The 23,854-nt window shown below is 38.4% G+C and overlaps 1 protein-coding gene across 1 annotated transcript; it reads right to left on the bottom strand.

The window, feature by feature from the left end:
• Positions 1-16,773: 16,773 nt before the first annotated feature.
• On the bottom strand, positions 16,774-23,588 carry LOC108136971 (myophilin). Its single transcript, XM_017258462.2, has 3 exons — positions 23,486-23,588; positions 17,750-18,070; positions 16,774-17,162 (listed from the first exon to the last, which is right to left on the bottom strand). Exons 1-3 carry the CDS (start codon positions 23,489-23,491, stop codon positions 16,980-16,982), a joined length of 510 nt encoding a protein of 169 aa, XP_017113951.1. The 5' UTR covers positions 23,492-23,588; the 3' UTR covers positions 16,774-16,979.
• Positions 23,589-23,854: the final 266 nt, after the last annotated feature.

The following is a 23,854-nucleotide window of genomic DNA, read 5'->3' as shown; positions in this document are numbered from 1 at the left end:
AGCTAACAAAAATTTTAACTTAATTTCATAAAATACTGCTGGTTTATTGTAGCGTTTAATTTTTGGAATACATAAATAATGCAAAAATTAGTTAGAACTACTGTGCCTAAGGCATAAACCGTATGGGAATAATGAAACTGTCAATATCTAAGACTTTTTAGTCATTTGATAAACATAATTAAATTATATACCTTTTAATTAACTTTTTTCCTTTTGAGTACCACTCCAAGAGGTCAGAGTATAAATAAAGCAGCCACAACAGCTGGGCCGCCACTAGCTTTTAGCTGAACAAAGTTCCATTTGGTGTTTATGCTTTTGGCAGGCAGCAACATCTACTCCCTAAACCAACTGTCCCAGCCCATCATCCCCCATTTCTGCTTCTCTGATTTGGCCGGAAGTTGCACTGCCAGACACTGGCCGCTATTTTGCACGAAGCGAAACGAAACGAAACGTAAAAACGATTTCATCTACATAATGGGATCAATTCAATTATAAAACGAGTTTGCTCCGCAGAGCTTCACGTCGGAAGCTGAGGGACCCGGATCCGTTCCGCTCCGTACCGTACCGTTCAGATGTATACCCCCTAAAGCTAAATCTACATTCTGCCGTTGTTGTTGCGACTGGATGTGGCTTTCGCTTGGTGCGCGGTTGGCCAGCGAAAGCGCTGACATTTGATGAATAGCTTTGAAATGGATTTGATTCATTAAACTGTTGCTGTTGCCGTTGCTGTAGCCTCAGCCCGCCTTCCGTTTTAAGGATTACTCCTGCTGCTGCTACTGGTGCACCGTTTGCCGTACACAATTTGTATGGAGTAAATCACATCGTGCACAACGGCAACAGCAGAAATGGGCCACGGACCAAGTCGGTTGCCTAGGAGAAGCAGAGCCACGGCCAGGGCTTAAATGAAAAGTGACACAGATGCCGGGGTTATACGATGACAGCCGACGTAAATTTAGGAAATTCAACCTCGTGCAGAAAGCTAGGCAGCCATCATCCGGAACGTTAAGCTCAAAATCTTGTTCTTAGTTTTCATTTATATTTACTTTAACCTCGTATTGCATTGCTTCATTATGTTTTAGGATTTTTTCTAAGGAGAAGAAATATTCAAATTTAGAAGTTACTGTTTTTTAACATACTGTTTTGTTTTAATGTAAAATGTAAAACTTAATATATGTAATATATAAGAGTCTTTCTTCATGGATCATAACTACTGAAAAGTAATTTAATGTAATTATAGTTCATAAAACAGACCTTTCTCATTGTTTTAAGCGGATGTACATTTTTTTTAATTCCATTTTCTTGATTGATTTCTGAAAGTTGTGATTTATTTCGTTCCGGGTCTACCAATGTGGTGTGCTTCATTGCTGAATCTGTTTTGCGCACATTTTAAAATTCAATTTAACTTATTGGCAATTCCTGCATGCGGTGCGTATGATTAATTAACTTAGCAGCCTATTGCGCGTTGCGCTTACGCCATGTCGACTACGGCAGCAATTTGCTTGTGGACAGTTGGGCTTAGTGGAGAATTTTTTACAAATTATATTTGTTGAAAAAAAAACAAATTTAATGTATATAACATTTTGATGAAAAAGTATGAAAAGAGTATGCAATTTAGATCAAAATAATACTTTATCCAAGAATCAAAGCTTGTTCAAGGTGTCAAGAATGTAGTTTAAAAAGGTGTGTAAGTAATATACAAATTTTTACTTTGCTTTTATGTAATTTACTATTTATTTTTTTTAAAGAGTTTCTTAAATCTTTACCGCTACTGTTCGCATACACATATGAGTGCCTGGATTTATTGATAGTCATCTTCACGTCAGCCTGGAAATATTTCAGCAGCAGGGGTTGCATTTTGAACTTTCTGCCCAAGATGCCGTTCAACTTTGGCTGACTGATTGTAGAGTGGAGGAATCGGGGAATCGGGTTATTCGGGGACTCCGGTATGGGGCCCTGCTGGCAACTATCAAAACTGTCTGCCGCAGCAGCAGGAACAACTTTAAGCTTGACTGGGCGAGTGGGGAATTGTTCCCTCAACTTTGCCCTCCTACCAGTTCCTATTCGTGCCCTCACTATAAAGTTTCTTTCTGTGCGGTTGTGTTGAGTCAACAACTAGTACCAGGAATAACCACACCAGAAACAACTACAACGAAGCCTGCTTAGGAGCAGTTCTCAAGTCAAGCTGCCATTTTAATTGATATTTTTGTGCCTTTGTTGCTGGCGAGGGGGAGGATTTGCAGCAGACCTGTCCTGACACTCGCACACATTGTCGCCAGAGTGTGCGTGCTTTTGATTGCCGACTTGTTTATTATATTTCTTTTTATTCTCTTCCTGCAGAATAAAGTTGAAAATTAATTTTGAAAGTTTCTGACCACTCTTGTGTATGGGAGTGGTCCTAGTCCCACTCTCTTTGATGGTATGCGCCTACCTTCTTCGGTGATTTGTTGCTTTTTACTTCGTTTAGCATGTTTTCACTTTTCTTGTTCGGCTGCTAACTTTTCATTTTTTTCACACAAATTGCTTTCTTTTGGCTTTTGCCTTCTTTTCTTTGCATGTTTCGAATTGTGCTCCATTTTAATTAGAAAACATTTCGGTTTGTTTTGCTCTGCTCGTTTTATATTGTATTCGGTTCTGTTCTGTACTTTTTTTCCGCATTCAGTTTAATTAGAAAATTTAGCTCCTTGGGGCGTAATTATTCGTTTTCGGAAGGAGGGCAGCTGCGAATTCTTATTCCGATGGCAAATAATAAATAATCGCCGAGCAGACTTTTATATTTGTCGCTTAATTAGAGTTTCATGTCCTGGCCATGCGTGCCAGCGACTTGAGCATCTTCAGAGCCCTGGAATCCCGGTCATAAACAAGAAAGCCAACTATTAAATTGCCTAATTAAGCAGGCATGTGTCGGGCTTGTACTTCAGCTTCTGCTTCTGCTCGTCACACATTCGCACCCGCATTGCCATTATGCAAACACGCATCCTCCGAAGATGATAAGTTGATGAGATGTCTGGGTGATGTCCTGGGGATCCACTCCGGTCATGCATATTTAATGCGGGGTACTCCTTCTACATCCACCCACGACAAATTTGGTATGCAGCCCCCAAGTGCTTCACTGCAAAAGGGGACACTCTTAAAGGACGAAAAAAAAACTCGGAATGAAAGCTTTTCGCACTTTTGTTTGCTTTTGTGGATGGTTTTAGGTTTCTTTTTCCAATGCGACTTCCGCTCTTCGGCCGGCACCACAGCTGATGTCAACACTTAAGTCACAAGCAGCTGCTCAAAACACCAAAGCCAGCGGCCAAACTATCAAATCAGCAAATCCTCAAAAAAACAAAAATTGGCAAGAAAATATTGCCGACCCATGCGCTTCCCTAAAATTCGTGAATCGACAAGCTTGATTTGGCAGAACCCCTTTCTATTAGAAAATTTTTTTATTTACAAACCCTATTTAAAAATAATAGTAAGATATTGTATATTAATAAGAGTTAGTGAACTCCCGCTTAAATAGTGATCGAAATATATGTTCTACAAATCTCAGCGCCATTTAATGTTGTTGTAGTTTAGTTATTACAACTCCAAGGTTATGTATTCTCTTTTTCATTGAATTTAAATTTGTTGTGTCGTATTTCATTTGGTTACATATTTTTGGTCTTGTTTGTAATCCAATTTAGCATTTTCGCAATACCCCGTCGTAAGTGTACAAAAAACAGAAAGAGGAACATATAGGAAGGAGGGTGGGCCAAAAATTGATTTCGTAGTAACAAGGAAGTTGGCCGCAGGTCACTTGTGTTCCGGGCTTGTGCTCCATTTAGTCCGTTGTAGCGCCCAAAGGCCGACACAGGACAACAAAAAAATTGTTTCATACATGGCAATTAGCGTGCGTTGTCAGGGGCTCAGTCGGTTCACTAGGCCCCCTTGTTGCCCCGACACCCCGCAAAACAATCGAAACGGCGGCTGTGACATGGCGGCAAATGCGAAAAATTGCCGAAGGGTATTATCAGGCTGGCACGCAGGTACGATTTACAAGGACGGGCCTGCGTGCTCTATTCGCCTCCATCAACAAATGTTAAGCGTCAGACGCCGGCACGGTAAAGTCAGGTGAGGAGACGATCCAATATGCCCGACCCCACCCGAACCCTATCATTTTTTCCAACCTATAGCTGCTTTCGGTTCGTTGTGCACAATTGTCGCACAATCAATGCGGCCCCTTTTCTGTGGAAAACTCCCACCCGGAAAATGCGGGTCGAATGTGTTCTTTTAGCCCACATATTACCCCCCTGCCGGCTGCTTAAATAAACCAATTAAAGGTGGGCGACGCAATTGCCCACTCTAATGTGCTGGATTTTAAGGGAAAACAACTCCCATTTCGGGGAAGTCATTGTAGGGTTTGTAGGGTTATATAATCACAATTGTGTGTTTGACTTGTGTTATTTTTGCCCAACCTTAAGTTTATTCTCTTTCATTTTTTGTAATAATCTCTCCACTGAAATTCCTTTCAAATTCCTTTTAGAATCGACCATAACGAATTTTGAATAACAAATAACAGTAAGTGGGATCCTATTTTGTGGTTCGTAACGCTTAATGTTCTTATTTATTTTAACGTAATTTACCTAATGTAATTTAAACTTGTCTTGTTTTTCACAATTTTAGATAGAAAGTTTCCCTTGCAAGCTTCTCCAATTTTTCCCACCTGACCTTTCTCAACTTTAGTTGGCTCTTATATCTCGGCAAAAAGCATACGAAACTTTTCCCTAATGCACCAATATGCATCCAAAAATATTTTACCCAGGTAAGGTGGGAAAAGGCTCCTTCACACGCAACCTGAATTGCTTGTGAGGTTAGGAAATGCCAATATGGGCGCCACTCGAAAACAAAGTGACCCCCGCAAACCTCAATTTTTCGGTTTGCCTAACGAAGCCAATCGTTGCGTTAGTTAACCCCAAGCCAACGGCTCTCCGGAGACCTTTCACTCCCGTCCGCAAGCCACCTCAATCGGCTCCACCTGCAGCTGCCACTGGCCAAATAAGAGGGAAAACTCGAACTGCAAACTGCGAGTTCAGGTCCCTGACGACTCCATGCACATGCACTTGCAGAAAAAACTTATATACTTTTAAAGGCAAATTCAGAGCGTGGCAGAAAATTCGGAATAAGGATATTATAGCCTTGAATACATGAAATATAATGCAATGTACATATATTAAAGTGCATTTGGGAAAATTGCTCCAATAAACTAATTAAAACTTTAATATAACTATAAATTATAAATAATTAAAAAGCTGTCAAATTATTCAGTCAAATCTTTTAGATTGATAATTAATATAATTGAATTGATTCTAATATTATTATTAAAGTGATAAGAATAATTGAATTGAATAATAAATTCTTATTTTCACCAAAAAAATAAATCCATTTTGTTTTTTATTTTAAATGTGATTTCATAGCCACTAGATTTTATACACTGGATTTCCTATTAATCACTTTTAACTCTGTTCTCCTCCTCAATCTTTTATTTTTAGACTTTAAACACCTAAGCAAAACATGATTTTTGGAAAAGGATTATTTTTCTTTCTGTACAAAAAATGGATATGGTGTCGAAGGCGTGCAAGGAACTGCAGCTTTTGTCGACATTGTTTGATTCCGGCTCTGTGGCACACCTTTCCAGTTTATTTTGATTAATTTGTTTGCTTTCACTAAGCAATTTGCGCATGGCTACAAGCCGGTGCTGACCCGAGCAGAGACCCTGAGACCAGATATCCCAGATATCACAGATAGCACACGGCAGATAGCAGATAGAGTTATAGCCAGGTGATGGCAATGGACCAGAAAACAACGTCTCTGGCTCTGTGTGCTCAACACATTTGTCCGACTGCAATGCGTATGTTTGCATTTTGCGTGTCGAGGCGAGGAAAGTGGAGTTGAGTTGAGTTTGCCTGGGGGAAGAGTAGAGTAGAGAAGAGTGGAGTGGAGTGTAGTGGAGTTGAGCTGAGCTCGTGTTTGCTCCGAGTCGGGGCTGGGATTGCAGGCGGGGCTTTGGTGGCCGGGATACGGATGTGCGCACATATAACAAACGCCCGAGTATTTACCACTGCTCCAGTTGCCATCCGGCGCCCTCAGCCCCATCAAAATTGTTCTGCCCCCGCTGGTGTTTGCCATTCGGGGTAACTTTGCCATGAGGGATTTGGATTGGGGTCTGGCCATGGCTATGGGAACCGTAAATTGCAATGCATTGCTTGCACCACCCATGTTAAACAATTGTTAACGAATTTCACAAACGAAACCGCCGAATTGTTGTCGCCGCCATTTCCATAGCTTTGCCTTTTGTACAATCTGTCAAACTGAAAGGCACAACTTTTTAACCAGCTAGCAAGCCAGCCAACAAACTAATTAATAATTCAAACAAATGCCAGAGAGGGCTGTCAAGTGACCGTTAAACTTTCGTTAAATCCAAAATTTTTACGACCCATAGGTGGCCAGCAGCCAGGGGTCAGTCGGAGGAAAAAATGTTCATCGATAAAGTTAATTACAGCAAGAGTTGTAAATGGGAAACAAAAAAAAAAATTAAATTCAGAAAAAGTTTGTCAGTAACTTTCAAAGCGAGTCTGCACGTAAAAAAGTTCTAAACAAATCTGGTTTACATGGAAAACAGAATTGGGCGAGGAAAAAGCAGGGGGCAACAACAGTTTCCGGGCGTGCCGCCCGACTGGCTCCGAAATGCCACTCAATTAATTTTGTGGCCATCAATTAGAGGCAAACACCTTTTCTATGTAAAGTTGAAAAAAAAAATGGGGACGGTGGAAAGTTTGACAAGAAACGAAAAACAATTTGCCTTGCAGCCTAATTTTATTTTGAAACTGGGTAAAATTTATATCTTGTTTAAGTTAATTAAATATATTTTTTTTTAATTATGGAGGGGTTAGATAATTGATTATATTAGCTATGGTTAAGTAAGAAATAATTCCAACTGAATTGATAAATAATGGACGGGATTCCTGTCCCAATGAGGGCACTAACCGACTGACCGCATAAGAAGACTCTGGGGAGCGCAACAATATCGGTCACTTGGAACGCAACGAATCGAGCACTAAAATCAATGCAATCAATAAAAATTGCTCCGCATTCACATTACCCCAGCCACGCCCCCTTTCCTTTCCCCCTTTTCCAGCTGCTTGGCTACACGTGGCATGTGTATTGTTCTGTTGTGTGCGTGCTGCCGCCCCCTTTTCACCTGCCTCCCCTCCACTGCATCGCAATGCCAATCATGCGTGGCACATACAATTTCTAAGCAGCACAGCTAATTTTTGGGGAGGTGGGATGGTTGTGCACTGAGCAAAAAACATCTACCAAAAGCTTATATAACAAAAGTGTAATCCAAGTTATATTTAATTATAACTTCTGAAAGATTATATACTACTTATTTAGTTATTTATTGTAGACCAATCATAGATAAATCCCTCAGGAAATTTATGAACAAAAAGCTTTAAACCATTGGCAGTTGAAGAAACCTATATATGGTTCCAAAATGTTTAGAGAAATAGTCAGTTTTAGAAACGTTGTTTCTTTTACTGTATCATGTGGGGCACATGGAAAGGCATCGACATCGACATCGACTTGCCTGCGGCTGACAAAGGCAACGAACTTTCTACGGCTCCTTTCGTATTTCGTGCCCAGAGCTGCTCAAACTCTATTATGAATGCAGGTGAGACCTGTGGCCGGGTGGCGGGATGTGGGGTGTGCGTGCAAAATACACACACGAGACAAATTTTCGGGGTAAATACACTCCAGTTTGACCGACATAAAGGCCGTTAGCAGGGTCTGAGGCTCATGCCAAGGACACGTGAAGGATTCGATGGCGAATGCCATTAGCAGTCTTGCCTATAAGCCTCAACTGGTTGCCACACCCCCCATTCCCTCCCCACAACTCCACAAAAATCCCACCTGAACCTGCAGCAGGTCCTAAATTAAGATAAATGTATACGTGGTGGTGGGCCACAAAAAAAGGTAGCGTGAAATATTTTATGCCAATTTTTCTTGCCACCATCGTCGTTGTAGCCATCCCATCGCCATGGCGATGTAAATGTTGTCTATTTTCAGCGTAATTTGTTTGGCGGCCAAAAGACTACCTTGCAGCTTTCTCCACCAGTACTTGTGCAATTCTGAACCATCTAGTATCGCTATCCTGTCTGCTTAAATTTCATTCACTTTGCATTTTGCGGTCTGCAGATAATTTAAATATTTGTGTGGAGCTGCAGGAAACTTTGTTCACCGATATTGTGCGAAATTCTATCCAAGCCTTACAAACCGAATGCTGTTACTTAAATATTGTGTTTAAGCAGAAAATATTTCATGTTTACTGTTTTTATTTTGTAAGATAAAGGATTCCATGTATTTATCCGCTTAAATTCGTTTTAAAATAACTCCTCAGTGTGAAGGGATAAATATGGGTTTTTCGTTTGAAATTAATTTTTTGTCAGTCAGTTAAAATGTTTGTGTGGCACATGTATTCGAACTGGCTTGAACAATTATCTGTATTATTTCTGGAATTATTTGTTTAAATACTTGATGTAAAGCACACTAAAGCAATCTTGCTTCCTCTCAATCGAATACTTTGTTACCGCATGGAGATCCAAATTCATATAATGGATGCTATCACTTACAGTTCCACTTCAATCGCAATAACCCTCAGAGCTCTCCATGGCGAAATCCCATCTAAGGACAATAGACATTGTTCTGTATTTGGGAGAAAGGAACTGCACTTTCGTTTCCTGTTCGAGTATCTCCCTTGGGTCCTGTTTAAAACTGAGACTTGCGGCGAGCGCAGCTTGTGGCCTGGCATCCCTCAAGGCGGAGACTCTGAATTGACTTTTGCCTGAGCTCGGCACTTGGCATGCAGTTCGCTTGCGATCCCCAATCCGGATGCCAACCAGGACCTTGGCACGTGAGCTGGTCAGGCAATGGGCTCCGGGATGCCCGTACGTGCATGTACATATATGTTTTGTTTGCGGAATGCAATTTTGAAATGTTTTGCATATTCTTAAGTAATTGCAAAATGGTTTTGTGTGTGCGGCTGATGGACACAGCGCGTATTTACATCAGAACAGATTGAACCTAGGGGGCAGTCTTTTATGCTCCGTTTCGATTTCGGCTATATTCCAGAGCCTAACCACCACCCACCCATCGCCCAAAAAAAGGCATCAGCAATCAATGACAGGATTGTATGCCACACATCTCTCGACAGCCAAAAACCAAAAAAACGTTTCGCCTTGACAGTCAACATGCAAATTGGATATGGGTGTGAATGCGAAACTAGGGACAATTCCCATACAACACCTATATACATACATATGGCCACTTATTCATGCAGTTAGCAGCATACATAGGTTGTGGAATTTTCGGCATGCCAAACGACTTATTCCCAGCAATTTTGACAGCTGTCATTGCCCGAGAAGTCTGCGTGGCAAGTCCCCTGCTGATGTGTTACTGCTGTTGCTGCTGCCGCTGCGATGTGTTGCTGCTGTCGCCGTGTTGTTGGCCTGTCTCAAGACTCAGACAATTCATTTAAGTCCGTATCCATTCATCTTCCATTCAACGCGGTTTGAATGTGTGTGGGGCTCTGATAAGGGGAATGCTTGACTGGGCTGGAAAACTCCCAAGTGACTTTAAAATGTAACTTATTTAACTAACTTAGTAAGCCAGTAGTAAGTGTCTGGAAAATGCTTCGTAAGCCAAGGAACTTTAAGGTAATTGCAATTTATTCTAGCCATTGGTTATGCTATGATTATGAGCTATATACACTGCCTTTGTGAATCTGCGCCAAATATCCCCTTTTATGGGTTACCTTAAAGCCAGGCTATCAGCTCAGTCAAGCCATGAACACTGAACCAAATTGTATGTATAAAAACATTTCTAATACTTAAATTGACAAGTACTTGTCATATAAACATTTTTTTATTGATTTTAACAAGGTTTTAATGATTTAATTTGCTAATTTAACATTTGTTTTATTTAATTATTTAATTTACGTAATATAATTGCTTTGAAGACGGTTGCCAAAGCGCAGACGAATTAAATATTAAACTTGTGTTTTCTTTTTACAAAAATCCTGGACTTTGAGCCGGCATAACTTTTGAATAAAAAACAAAAAGGTAAACTAAGTTGGACTCAAGATTTTATAAGTGTGTCAGAAAGTGACCGGCCAAGAAGATGTTGCCAGTTAGATGGCGTTTCATATGGTTCTTGTGGGGTTGGTTGGTTGCAGCAATCTGCATAGCCTGATTGCAAAACGCCCCGCTCCATTGCCAGCTCACTAATCGCGCTGCATCATCAACGCGCATCGCAATTATGATCAAAAGCTGGTGAAACGCGAGCGAAAGTGTTCTACGCTAGAAGACCGCATAATGACAGCCACAACTCCCTTTCAAATCGCTGGGGTAAAAGTCATTTGAGGTGAGATTGGGAGCCGAGTGCTCGGGGAACTCATTTCATTTTCTGCGCGCGAATATTTTCGCTGATTTTGCGAGTTTACACCTGGCAAAGTTTTGACCTCAGTACTGCAATCGAACAGAAACACACACACACACAGACACCCAGACGAATAAACCGTGGCAAACACATTAGAAAACGTTCTCTTGAGCCATCGGGCGAACGATGGTGCGAAAATATCTTTAACGGAATCATTATCGCCGCTCTTGGTATGCGCCTGGCATTCTAAAATAGTTTCACAAGTAGTGGGAAAAAAATAAAAGCGAAATCCAGTGGTAAAAGACCTTGTGCAAACTTTAGCATAGTTTCTGATGCGTTTTAAGGTGATTATCGTGCTTGCAAACAGCTGGCAGAAATAGTCTAGAATGACAACACGGAAAATATAATCCCACTCGGAATTAGTTAGTATTCTATGATAGTTCTGGCAATCAAAGTTCTAAGAGAAAAAAAATTTTATTTTTTTTGACTAATTGGTTTATATATTTTGCATAACCACAGTACTCCTATGGAAAAAGAGTATTCAAAAGATTTCATAAAACGATGGAGGCTGCTCTTTGGTATGCAAAATTTGCATTTAGCATTTAGTCAAATAAACGACAATTCAATTAACAAAGCGACTCTATTCAGCATTTGCAGCTGCGGGAGAGCGCAAACAAAGCCACGCTAAATAAATAGGCAGACGAATGGAAATTAAATTATCCCAAATATAGTGAATCCATTAGAAAGAAAGAGGGCTGAAGCACGGAAATGCTCATTTCGATTTTGAGGGACTCGGCATGGAATTTCCATCAGCTTCCCCTGGTAAATGGTACTTAAATATTCATTAGCTGCAGCGATATATTTGAAATGCTCTCTGGCCCACTCACACATTTGCGATTACCGACTAATGCAGCTACACCTTGGCACTTGGCGCTGTGTTGACAGGCGACGAAAGCCGTTCACATTCAATGGGAATCCCTTTCAAAAGCCCCACTTAAATCCACCCTGGCACTCACAGTGCGACATCCTCGAATGTCGCAAATGCAATTACAATTAGAATATATGTATATCGGGAGTGCTGCCACGCCCACACAAATGGCGAGCACGGCTCGAGCGCTAATTGCAAATTTATTGACTGTAATAAATGTCAGCACAGTTTCAGGCTGCATCAAACTGATGCAGTTATGGGGATTACCAGCCGTTTATAGCTGTCTGGTAGAGGATTCAATATGTATGTGCTTGCCGGGAATTGTGTTTCCAGTCCCCTTTGACTGATTAGTCATAATCTTGAAAAGCAATCCCATAAATATTCCAAGGGAATTTGCCATTTTAATTGTATAGATTTGGATTTCAAACAGCTCGAAAAATTCTGAAGCTTTTTTACAATGAGCAACATTTATTTCCAACATAAATCATTAATCTTTTGACCTTAATATCAGTATAAATCAAAATAGTTTGTATAATACTAGTCGTTGCTCTTAACAGATACTTAAAGTAACCTTTAAAAGAACAAACAATCAAATTACACAATTAATTTGTAATAGCTTGAAACATTTACTTTCCGTTTGGTGGGGGAATTCATTAAAAATCATCCATGACAGGCAACTTTACTGCACCACCAATATTTGTAAATAAAACACGAAAAAACAGCAAGCCGAAAAAATTGACCTTGTAAAAATATTTGGCCACAAATTTATGAACGTTTACGAAACTCACCATATAATAATTCAACTAAAAAACGATGTTAGCACTTATTGCACGCCAATTTGGGCCACTCGGTAGCCCTAGTGCAAGTCAATTGAAAATATTTAAATCAGTCGAGTGCACTGACTATGAAATCCCTTGCAATATGTTTTGATTTTTAACAAATACATTTTTCGAGTGTTTTTTTTAGATAGACAGTTTAATTATTATTATTGTCAAGCTATTGTTTTAATAAAATGCTTTGCTAAAAAAATTCCTATAAGGCGTGGGTAAGTTTTTGACAGATTTTTTCATTATAACTTTTACTTTTACAACTGTTTGAATTTCATTTCAATTTATTTGCTTCGAATATATCAAACTTTTTAACACATAGTTAAAAAGCACAGCCCATAGGCTATCACATTTTTGCGCTTTCATAAAAAATATTTTTTGGCTTTATAATTTGAAAAATGTTGGCGCAGCGTTCTTTGATGGTTTTGGTAGGGTGATTTGCAGGGGTTTCACAAACTTTTTTTGTAAGGATGGGGGGAAAAGGGATTGCAGCCACAATTTTTGGTGCGCATAAATTTTAGCGCCAATTAAATCGATAACTTTTTGTGCAGGCAAGCGTCGCAAAATGCAGACTACGTATAAGCCGCGTTGCGTCGGTTTAGCTGAACAGGCTGGCGGGCTTAAGGGGAATTCAACACCATAGTTCATAGTTGCGTTCATTTGGGGTGTTTAGAATGTAATTAGTTGGTTTTTCTAGCAAAATTTCTGAAATTTATTTTTGCGCAATTTTCGAGAACAGTCCTAGTGCCAGAATGGTAATTAATTATAATTTGTTTTTTTTTTAATTTTCCCATAAATTGTATAAGCAAAGCAAATGCTACTGTGTCCGGATAAATTTCATATCAATTATTCCGCAGTCAATTGCATAATCCTTGGATATTACTCTGGGAATAAAGAATAAATTCCCACCGAAACTGACACATGTGGGAGACAGAAAATACCAACGACGAGCGATAAAAGCGGTAAGCATCTTAGCGTGAGGTTATTGAAAAAAAAACATGCCGTGCATAAATCAAGCCAGCAACTGTCTTTCGGTTATTAATATGCCCAAGCAAAAGTATTTCATGATTTATGGCCAGCGACGGCAGGACTGGAAAACCAAAGCCCCAAACTCAAACTGGGATTAGCTGTGGCTAAGCGTTGCAGGTGGAGGAGCCATGGTCGAAAGCTGATTACGAACCCGCACAGCCACTCCATTCCATTCCACATCCATGCACAGGTATTGCCGCAGTGGCAGGTGAATTTTTGTGCGCTTTGTAACAAGTCAATTTGTACTGTGAATTCACGCAGTTTATGCCCGGCACAAATCATTTTTCACTGCATCCCCAGGCGGCGAGCTCCACAAAGGAATGGAGGGGGCCGGGGCGTCGGCCATCCTGCATCTTAATGACCCTCGCCCGGAGGAACTATCCGCATAAATATGAAGTAAGCTGCCGAGCAGCAGCGCGTGTGTGTGTTCAGCGCAAGCAATCGAGCAGCTGCACTAAGTCTGTTAGCTTGTTTGTAATTCTGGACTTACATACCCTGTAAACGAAACCTAAGTATGTTGAATGGATGGTTTACAGTTATGAAGATCGGAGTATCTTAACTTTCACAATGTTTTAATAAAAATTTGAAAGTGCTTTTTGTCAAACCCTTTTTACTTATTTTGTAAACAAATTACATAACTTAACACATTTAGAAAAAATGGATTAGGAAAATTCAAGAGTTACTAAGAAATCCAAATACTTGGAATATTAAACTGTTGAAATATTATTTTCGCAAACTTACTGAGAATCATAAGATCTATCCAAGCCTGACCACTTGTGTTTCGGTTAGTTGTTGTCCGGTTTTGGGGCTTTGTTATTACGCCTCTCAACTGGCATTTGTCGGAGTCTGCTTTTCCGTGCTTCGGTTCGTTTCGTTTGGTTTACGGATTCGGATTCGAAATCCGTTCTGCTGCTGCTTTGGCTTGTTTATGATTGCAGCAAGCGGTTTGGCAACAATTATTGTGGGGAGGGCAGGCCGGCACTCTGGAAAAGAAAGGACGAACTAATGCGCTTGCTTTTAGTGTCATTTACCACGCTGCTTTGTTTACAGTCGGGCTATGTGCAGTTGAGCATGAAATATGCTTAAAATGACCAAAAAGTTTAACTACAGATGGGCACACCTTGAATGTTCGGGTTAACCTTCTGTCATTTGCTAAATTTATACACAATATCAACTCTATCATTTAGTTACTTAACCGCAGTCGGTTTGAGAAAGGGGTTCTCAGCCACTGCAATGCAGCTATAAATTGTTGCAAAGTTTCAGCAATTAGGTAGAAATATGCTGTAGCATACAACTTGGCCCGCTGAAACCGATCCGAAACTAACCCAAACAGTTCCGCGCCGCAGTAAAAACAGGCAAGGAAACTTGGTCAGCAACAATACAAATGCGCTTGCATGTTGAAGGCAAATAACAATAAAGAAAGTCGTATTTACCGTTGTTGAAATGGCCTCTATCCCCATTGCTTTCGTATTTAAGGCAAGGTTTTGTACAATTTCTTGGTTTAATTAGGCTAAGAGATAGGGCTGTCAAAAAAATCCAACGTTAGAAACATTGTATATATATACATATATATATATATAACGAATACCTACAAAATAAACAGAATGAATATTATTTATAAAATATTTTGGTATTGCAAAAAAATAATACAAAATAATTCATTGCCAGGCATAAAAGAAATCATATAGTACAATTATCTTTTCGAAATATAATCGAATTCCGTTTACGACCAATTACCCAATTTAGTGATTAAAAAATGAAAGAAAACATAGAAAACAATTCCATTGAACCACAAAATAAATAATAATCCGAGTACCTATTGAGGAACAAATCACAGCGAAATAAATATAAAAATGAAGAATACTGGGAATGGAAAAGCATTCAGCCAGCTATAAATACAAATGACAATAAATTGTCATTTTGACCACAATAAATATAAATTAAATAAATTCAATGAAACAACAACTCAAATAGGGCAACGCACACAGCCTCTGGAATGGAATGGACTGGAATGCATAAGCTGCTGAAAAAACCAAATGAAATAAAGAGACAAGAACAGCAAACGACTAAAAAGGGAAAGTCAACAATTGTCATTGTCAACTCTGCTTGTATGGGTGCCAATAAATTGCATTATTAGAGTATACTTTTCTGCTGAAGCGTGTGAATGTGTGCAAAAGTATTTGTAATACAATCAGCATTTCTGAAAGGGAATGTCCCCTGCATCCATGGCCCCTGGTTCACTGAGGGCATGCTGACATGCGTGTTTGTTACAGCAATTGTCAACATAAATAAAATTAAATTAATGGAGCAGGGAATGCACACGCACACGCACATAAACACCAAACGCACTAACATACGCACACAAGCTCAGTCTGGCTGTCAGTTGACTGTCAAAGTGACCATTTCATTTAATACAAACACTGGCACATTGCTTTGTCTGCCCTTTTGTGTGTTTGTTTTTGTTTTAGTGCCACCGACAAGTGGAAATTAAACACGCACCCAATACTCCCAGACACCCACACCACCTTACATTCCATTTCCGTTTTGGCTGATCATCGGCATAAGCAAGCACACACGCACACACGGAGTAACCTTTCGCCATTTTGACTGTCTGTCTGATAAGTTTCGCCTTTGCTTTCATTTTTCGAATGTTTGTTTGGTCGCCATCATTATATTCGTAGTTCGTTGCTTGTGGTTTTCCCCAATTTTGCTCGGCCTTCTTTATTTCTTCTTATTTGGGTTGCTCTTTTGTCCGAATCGTAGGCAAGAAAAGATAAACGTTACTCTTGGTTGCAGCTTCAACGTCGGGAAGGTAACGATTACACTTGCAGAATAACTTATAAGAATTTTATGTATGTTGTCATGTAATCAATGCTGTGTAAAGTACAATTTAAGCAAAATTTAATTACAAACGTCTTTTAAAATTGTTTTAAAGTTTTCAATTATTATGCAGTAAAATAAAATTATTAAATGTATTATGTGGTTTTTGTAATACACTAACAGCTATTTCTAATTAAAAAAAATTCGTATGCCAATAATTTTATTTTTTTTATAAATATATTATGGCTTAATGTGTTGAACTTATAATTTACATATTTTATTGAGATGCATGGTGAAGGTCACCCAAATTAAGCTAAGTGCACAGTAAACCAAGCAGACTTTTAAGGCTCTTTCTCTGCCCACCTGAATCTTTGTCTCTTAGTCCCCATAGACACACACTCCACTCTCTGGCACAGATAGAAATACAAATGGCCTTGACATTTCTTATGCTTATCGCTGTCAGTGCAGGCGTTGAAATTGTAATTTGTGTAATCTCAGGTGGACCAGACTGCGGAAAAGCAACAGTCGAAGGAGCTACAGCAGCTGACAGAGAAATAAAGGTGTCTCATGCGAGGTGAGCTGGAAACGGTCCCATTTGGGGGCAAAACCACTTAAACCTCTCGACTAACTGCCGACAGTTGCACAGCTCTGCCCGCTAATTAACAACAACATAATGCTAATCCACGGATGCGGGCGGGAAACAACAACTTGACATTTATATTAAAATTAATTAATTTATTTGTTTCATATTATATAAATTACATTAAGAGCTTGGCACTGCCTAAATCATACGCCAGAACGCACGAGATACAAAATCCATTTTTTGTTTGAACTAATTAGATTTCGGTGTTTGTGTGGATGAGAGTGTTGTGTTTTTCTGTTGGGTTTTGGTGTTGGGTGTTGGTGGAGTTGCTACCGCCTTACATATGACGGGTGTTGCTGAAGCCACCATGTCCGGACTGGGAGGCGCCCTTGTTGAAGCCCATCTGCAGGTTAAGCTCACCTTCGTGGGCGCGCAGCTGCTCCTCGGTGAAGGTGCGCTCGTTCTTCTCGGCCATCTTGGGACCCAAGGTGGGACCGGTGTACTCAGGGTGCTTTTGCGTCTGCAGAGGAGGAACCAATTATTATGAGAGCCAACATAAAAAACCATAATCTAATCTATTATTGGTAAAAATCTTTTCATACTTTTTGTTGCCTTTAGAAACAGGGAATTTAAAACAAGACTTAAAAAAATCTTGTTTATAAAAATTGTTCAATTGTAAAAAGTCAAACGTTTAAGAATATGTCGTTATCAGTAAATAAATTAATTACTCCATCAATTTGCTAAATTGCATATGTTTAGAAAATATAAATATACTACAAAATTTATGGGTAATGGGAAAATAGATCTTTATTTGTTTCCTAATTTTGTTGATATTCAGTTATTCAAACCTCTTTTCACTCCTATATTCCGTTTCTGTTAAAAAATTAAAGAAAGTATAAAAGGGTAAGCCATGACTGCAAAAGACAATAACTTTCTTTGGTTTTAGAAATCATATTGAGCAATGAATATAATAAATAAGTTTTAAGTAAGTTAACACGATTTGGACTCCAAGGAAAAAAGTTCTTTAGAATAGCATTATGGCCACAGATTTGTAATCTTCCGAACTTATAAGCTATCAATATGGGTTAAAGTCGTAATGGTACTTACGATGCGCCCAAGGGCGTAGAGGGAGAGGGTGACCTGGGGGATGTTGCGACGCTCGAATAGATCGGCCGTCTGGAAGATCTCCTCCTCGGGTACGCCGTACTTCTTGACCGCCGCCTGGAAGCGCTGGATGTTCTCCATCAGCTGGAAGTTGGTGCCGCGCTCCTGGATCTTCTTCACCGATCCGGGGGCCAGCTTGTTGGCCAGCTTGCACAGCCAGATGCCGTCCTTGAGGATGTCCTCGTACTGCCCGCTGGGCACCTTCTCGCCAATCACGGCGAACACCCAGTTGAGCACTTCCTGTTCCTGTTCCTTATTGCGGGGCTACGGCGAAAAGTGGCAGTGGGAGACTCAAGTGAAAAAATGTATGTAGGCGGTTGAAACAAGATAGCTGCTGCTAAGTGCCAGGCAAATCAATTTGCTGTAATCGTAGACAATTGCAGGACAAGCAAGGCCAGCCAAGGGTCATGAAATTGCCTCGAAAGCAAACAGGCCAAATCCCCGGCAAAGATTTCCCAGTGTTCAAAGGTCAGCGTGGGGGTTTAGTGTCCTGCGTGTGATTCCATTTAGAAAATGCCCAAATCAAGGCAGATAGCAAAGGAGGAGAACTGAACTCCTGGAGAAGGCTAGCCCAGAAATAGACTCATTTTCCAATAAATTAATTTTGGTACCAACACCGCGAGTCCTGTCCGTGCAGTCTGTCATTTTATGGGACAGTTGACAGGGAAAGCCACTAACTTTTTAATTGAAATTTACGTTAAGGCAATAAATTCACTCTTGGGTCAATTGCCGTCGCACAATTCATTCACGCAAACTTAATTGTGGGCTTTAAATTTGACTGGTACCAAAGAAATTTCGCCAATTTAACCCCCTTTTGCCGTACACACAAATCTAATTGACCCCAGAACAAGTATTGCTAATTAAAAACAATGCTAAACCTGCGCATAAAATATTCATCCCTTGTGCAGTACTGCTCATACGCAACAATTACCCAACTGAAATATTTTCGTAATTGAAATCCGATGCCTATATGCATCTGGGCTCATTAATATTTCGCACATTTCTGCTAATTTATCGCACATTGTTCATGGCGATTTTTATTTCATTTTGTTTTTGCTTTGCTAGCCAATTGCGGCTCTTTGTTTGTACATTTTAAGCTGTCATTTGATTTGTGGCCGGCCATTCAGGATCGAATACATTTTTTGGGCCAAAACCGAAATGCCCGCAAAATGTCAAATTGCATACAAAGTGCAAACATTAAAAAATAATAACATTCAATACCAACAACATAAAGAGGGAATGGCTATATTTTGTATACGAACAAATAATTTTTAACATTTTAATTTTGCCAACATTGTGTTTGTCCTTTTTACCTCAGCGAAGCAAGGGTATATTGTGTTTTTATTAACGCAGTTTTGATTGCATAATAAAGAACAAATAATAAAAAACTTGTTTGCAAACAGATCTGTAAATTGAAATTGAAAGAAAATTTAACAAGAAAGAAAGCAAACTTCGGCAAGCCGAAGTTCATATACCCTTGCAGATATTGCAAGAATTTAACATTTTTGAAAACATTAAAATTATGATTTACTGCGTATATGTTTAAAAACATTGAAGCTATGATGATTAGCAGCTCAATTATTTGATAGTTATTTTATATATTTTTATTATTTCTATGGGAGCTATATGATATAGACGTCCGATTTTGATAAAATCTGAACCATAATTCTGAAATATTTAACCATTGCTATACGTCGAAGAACTGAACAAAAAACTAAAAAACAGAAAAGTTATAATTTTTTTCATTTATTTTTCCTATTGTTCCTATGGGAGCTATATGCTATAGTCGTTCGATTTTGATATAATTTAAACCGTAAATCGAAAATATTTAACCATTACTAAATGTCGAAGGACTAAACAAAAAATTAAAAAACAGCAAAGTTATAATTTTTTTCATTTATTTTTCCGATTGTTCCTATGGGAGCTATATGCTATAGTCGTCCGATTTTGATATAATTTAAACCGTAAATCGGAAATATTTAACCATTACTAAATGTCGAAGGGCTAAACAAAAAATTAAAAAACAGAAAAGTTATAATTTTTTCATTTATTTTTCCGATTGTTCCTATGGGAGCTATATGCTATAGTCGTCCGATCCGGCTCGTTCCGACTTATATACTACCTGCAATAGAAAGAAAACTTTTGGGAAAGTTTCATGCAGATAGCTTTAAAACTGAGAGACTAGTTTGCATATAAACGGACGGACAGACGGACAGACGGACAGACTGACAGACGGACAGACGGACAGACGGACGGACAGACGGACATGGCTAGATCGACTCTACTAGTGATGCTGATCAAGAATATATATACTTTATAGGGTCGGAGATGTCTCCTTCACTGCGTTGCAAACTTCTGACTGAAATTATAATACCCTCTGCAAGGGTATAATAAGCAAATGTAATGGTGGCTAAGAATTTAATTCTATGCAATCATTGGGTATAGAGTGATTGACTTTTTGTTTTCTGAACTTGGTATTTTTGTTCCTTTTCCAATTTAATTTGCTATTTATTTATTGTTATTGTTTGAGTGCAACACAACAACAGTCTGTTGCACACGGACATTCTTGGCGATTGCATAAAATTTTCGTATTTTCAGCAGGGAAATTATTTATTTATTTAAAGCATGTATTTATGCGCAAATATGTGTATATATTTGGATAAAAATTGAGCTTGGAGCTGCAACCGAGCCACCGGTACGCTTTAATGGCAATCAATGAGCCGAGCGGATTTTAATGAATTGTACGTCAATTTGCATTCGCAATTGCTTCAATTCCAATTCGATTTCCAAGCCGAGTTTATTTCTCTTTTTATTATTTTCAGGTGTTTTTTTTTAAATTGAATGTGCAAACAAACCAGAAATTGTTGTTGTTGATCTTCTGATAGAATTGCGTTTCACGTTTGGCTCTTGGCTCTGTTTTCTCATTATTAATTGGTTTATCTGGTTGGCCGCTTGACAGTTGGTTTTCTCTCTGTATGCTGACCGTTCCCAGTTTTCTGCATTAAAAAATCATTTTATAGGTGATGAACAGCTAAGTGATATCGATTGCGGTCAGCCACTTTCAATACTGACAGATAATTTATGGCTGACGCTCTGGGAATTAAAGACAGTTAAGGGACAGAATTCTGAGTGCCTTAATACTTTAAAATTTTAAATGAATAAAATCACTACTTAATAAAAATGAATAATATTATTTATATTAATAATATGTATAAGCATTACAAACTATTATTTAAATTTTCAAAAAAACTGTTCTAAGAGACTATCTCAATTCTAGATTAAATTTGTAACCTTATAAAATTTAAGATAATCAAATAATTAGTTATTAAGATTCAACCGATTTTAACGATTATATTTATATTGCATTTTGTATTGCCAGCTCCACATTCAACTATTAGTTTGTTAAGGATTATTTTTCGTTAAGTTCATACTCCATTTAATTTATATACATAATTCATTTTATCAGAATTATTTGAAAACATTTTTTTTTGTGTTTCCGTGACCTTCAAATAACCCTCAACTTTGGTGGTGATTTTTTTTTTTCATTTTTTGTTTGCTTGAATGGCGCCCTCTATTTAGTTTGTTTTGCTTTTTTCCGACTGCTGGCATAAATACAAATTTTCATTTGCACATAAAGATAAACGCTCATTTTTGCTGCTGTTATTTCAATTTGTCATTTGGCCGGCTGCCAATTGGCGGATGCTGACCAACATTAACCAAAAAACAAGGGAAACGAAAATTGTGCTCAAACACAAGGGGGCTGACAATCAGTTGGGTTTTTTGTTTCGTGTTTTATATCACTTATTTCTTATAAAAAGTTTATTTTTTACAGACGCCGCCTCTTGTCCTTGAGTTGATTGTAAAAGGCAAGCTAAGCAATGCAAAAATGCATTAAAATTTTCCGCCTTTCCTTGGACTTTATGGTTATGGCCTTTGTATTGTTGCCAAGAAAATGGCAGACGAGCGTCAACAATTTGTTTGGGTTTTCTGCTGATTACACGCGGGGATATCTTTACTCAACAGTTTGCCTTTCCGCAGCAATAAACATTAACATTGTTTAAATTTTTCCAAATAAAGTTTTAAGTATGAAGTCATCCCTTCAGAATTTTCCATTAAAATTGCAATAAATCAAAACCCGCAAGTAGACCTGCATTAATTAAAATATGTTATACTGGCAAAAAAAGGTCATAAGTCTTTTCATGATGAAACAAAAAATGGATGAATTGGGTTGTAAATAAATTATAAGCATATGGCGTTTATTTAAAAAAAAGATTAACTATTCATAATAAATGCAGAGTGCCATTAAGAGAATTTATAACATGTTAATTTGTATGCACAAATTGAAAAGTTTTTATGGTATAAATTGTCAGCAAGTCCTCGAAAACGAATTATAAAAACAAAAACAGAAATGTATCAAAGTGCAAAGAAAAAAAGTGTCCCCAAAGACAAAGTTCAGCAACAGTTTTTTTATGCATCTGTGCCATCATTTCCCATAATTCAGCATATAACTCACTTCAATTAAGAGAAAAGTTATGCCCCGGCGGCTGTGACTGTCTGTCGCAAAAACTTGTCGGGAATATTGAGAGACAAACGTCAACAGCGGAAAACTTGCAAATTAATTAATGATCGAAAGTGCAAAAAGAATTCCGAATGTGCCAAATAACTTATGCATGAAAAGTGTTATTTGTTTTCATTGAATTGTAAAGACCTGGGCTGAGGGACGTGCAACCAAAATGGGTCACGCTTTTTGGCTGGTTAACTGGACAGCAGGGCCGGGCCCAAGGGCATTTTTGTCAGCCCTCGGCCAGACTGTCAACTAAGTGATTTTTTATTTTAATATACAGAAACAACAAAACGGGAAAATAAATGGCACAAATACGCGATATATGAGAATGAATTATTATCTGGCAGCTGTTGCGAGTGGGCGTACAAATTCTACAAAGGCCCTCGGGCAGGATCTGGCTATTATTGGAGTATGTCCAGTACTTTTCTCTACAAACTGTTAATTAAGTATTTAAATATTTAATCAATTTAAGACGTTTTTAATTAAATCGCACGCGCTGTTTGCAATTAAATATTTTGTCTTTTAATTGCTTATTTAATTATAAATACATATAAACATTGGTTGTTTTACGTATTTCTGTGTGTTGATTCATGCATATAGACAAATATGTACAGGCGTAAATCAATGGAAAATGTATTGTTTTAATAAGCATTTTCAAATTAAATGAATATGCTGTCAATTTGCAGTTTTTAAAAAAATTTTTCACTTTGTTTTGTTGATTTTCTTTTTTTCTCATTTTACTTGATACCACTGAGTTTACGAGTGTTCAAATTAATTGATTGAGTATATTCATCAGAACGTGACTTTTATAATTTAAGAATTTAATTATTTTATGTTTTAAGCAATTATAACTCGTGTGTTGTTTTTTTTTTTTGGTTAAGTATTCACATTCGTGCTTTTCTCACATTAAAAATGTAATCGGATGTGAACCGCTCAATTAGACGAAACTAGCAATATTTTACAGTGATACTCGTATTTTCTGCTCGAAACCATGTTAAGGGGAAACAAAAAGTTATTTAAAAGCTTTAAAACCCTTTACATAATGATTTTTTTTTAATTCCTATTTAATTCAGCCAGGATAATAGATTACCCTTTGCAGAGCTTGTGAGACTTACAGCCATAGTGTTTTATTGGATTTGAATGTAAAATGCGAATTAGTGTGTGGCGCGTTTGAAACACAAATTTCAACTGACGCAGGTTTGTTGAAACAGTTTTCCATTTCGCCTAAGAGCCGCAAGATAATTTACGAAAATGCTGAAAATGTTTTTAGGTTAGGCTAATGCCGCTGTCGACGTCGACGTCAGCGGGCAGATATAGATTTACCCGATGCCAAAATCGCCCGAAATAAAACCAGTGTGGGAGCAGGATAGGGGGCGGCAAAAACAAATTTAGATGCCAACAGCGACGGCGGAAACTCTTTGTGACGTCATCGCGTGAATAGGGGGGAAAAATAATGAAAAGTATCTCAGACAGAAGTGTGCCAG

The sequence above is a fragment of the Drosophila elegans genome, unplaced genomic scaffold (assembly GCF_018152505.1).
Source record: "Drosophila elegans isolate 14027-0461.03 unplaced genomic scaffold, ASM1815250v1 contig_476, whole genome shotgun sequence".
Taxonomy (NCBI): Eukaryota; Metazoa; Arthropoda; class Insecta; order Diptera; family Drosophilidae; genus Drosophila; species Drosophila elegans.
The sequence above is the reverse complement of the archived record's forward strand: the minus strand, read 5'-3'. Positions and strand labels throughout refer to the sequence as shown.

What these genes read in the sequence shown, in the direction of transcription:
- LOC108136971 (XM_017258462.2), bottom strand. An exon ending in TCTACGCCCTTGGGCGCATC is followed by an intron (nt 17,163 to 17,749) that starts GTAAGTACCATT and finishes CCTCCTCTGCAG; the next exon opens with ACGCAAAAGCACCCTGAGTA.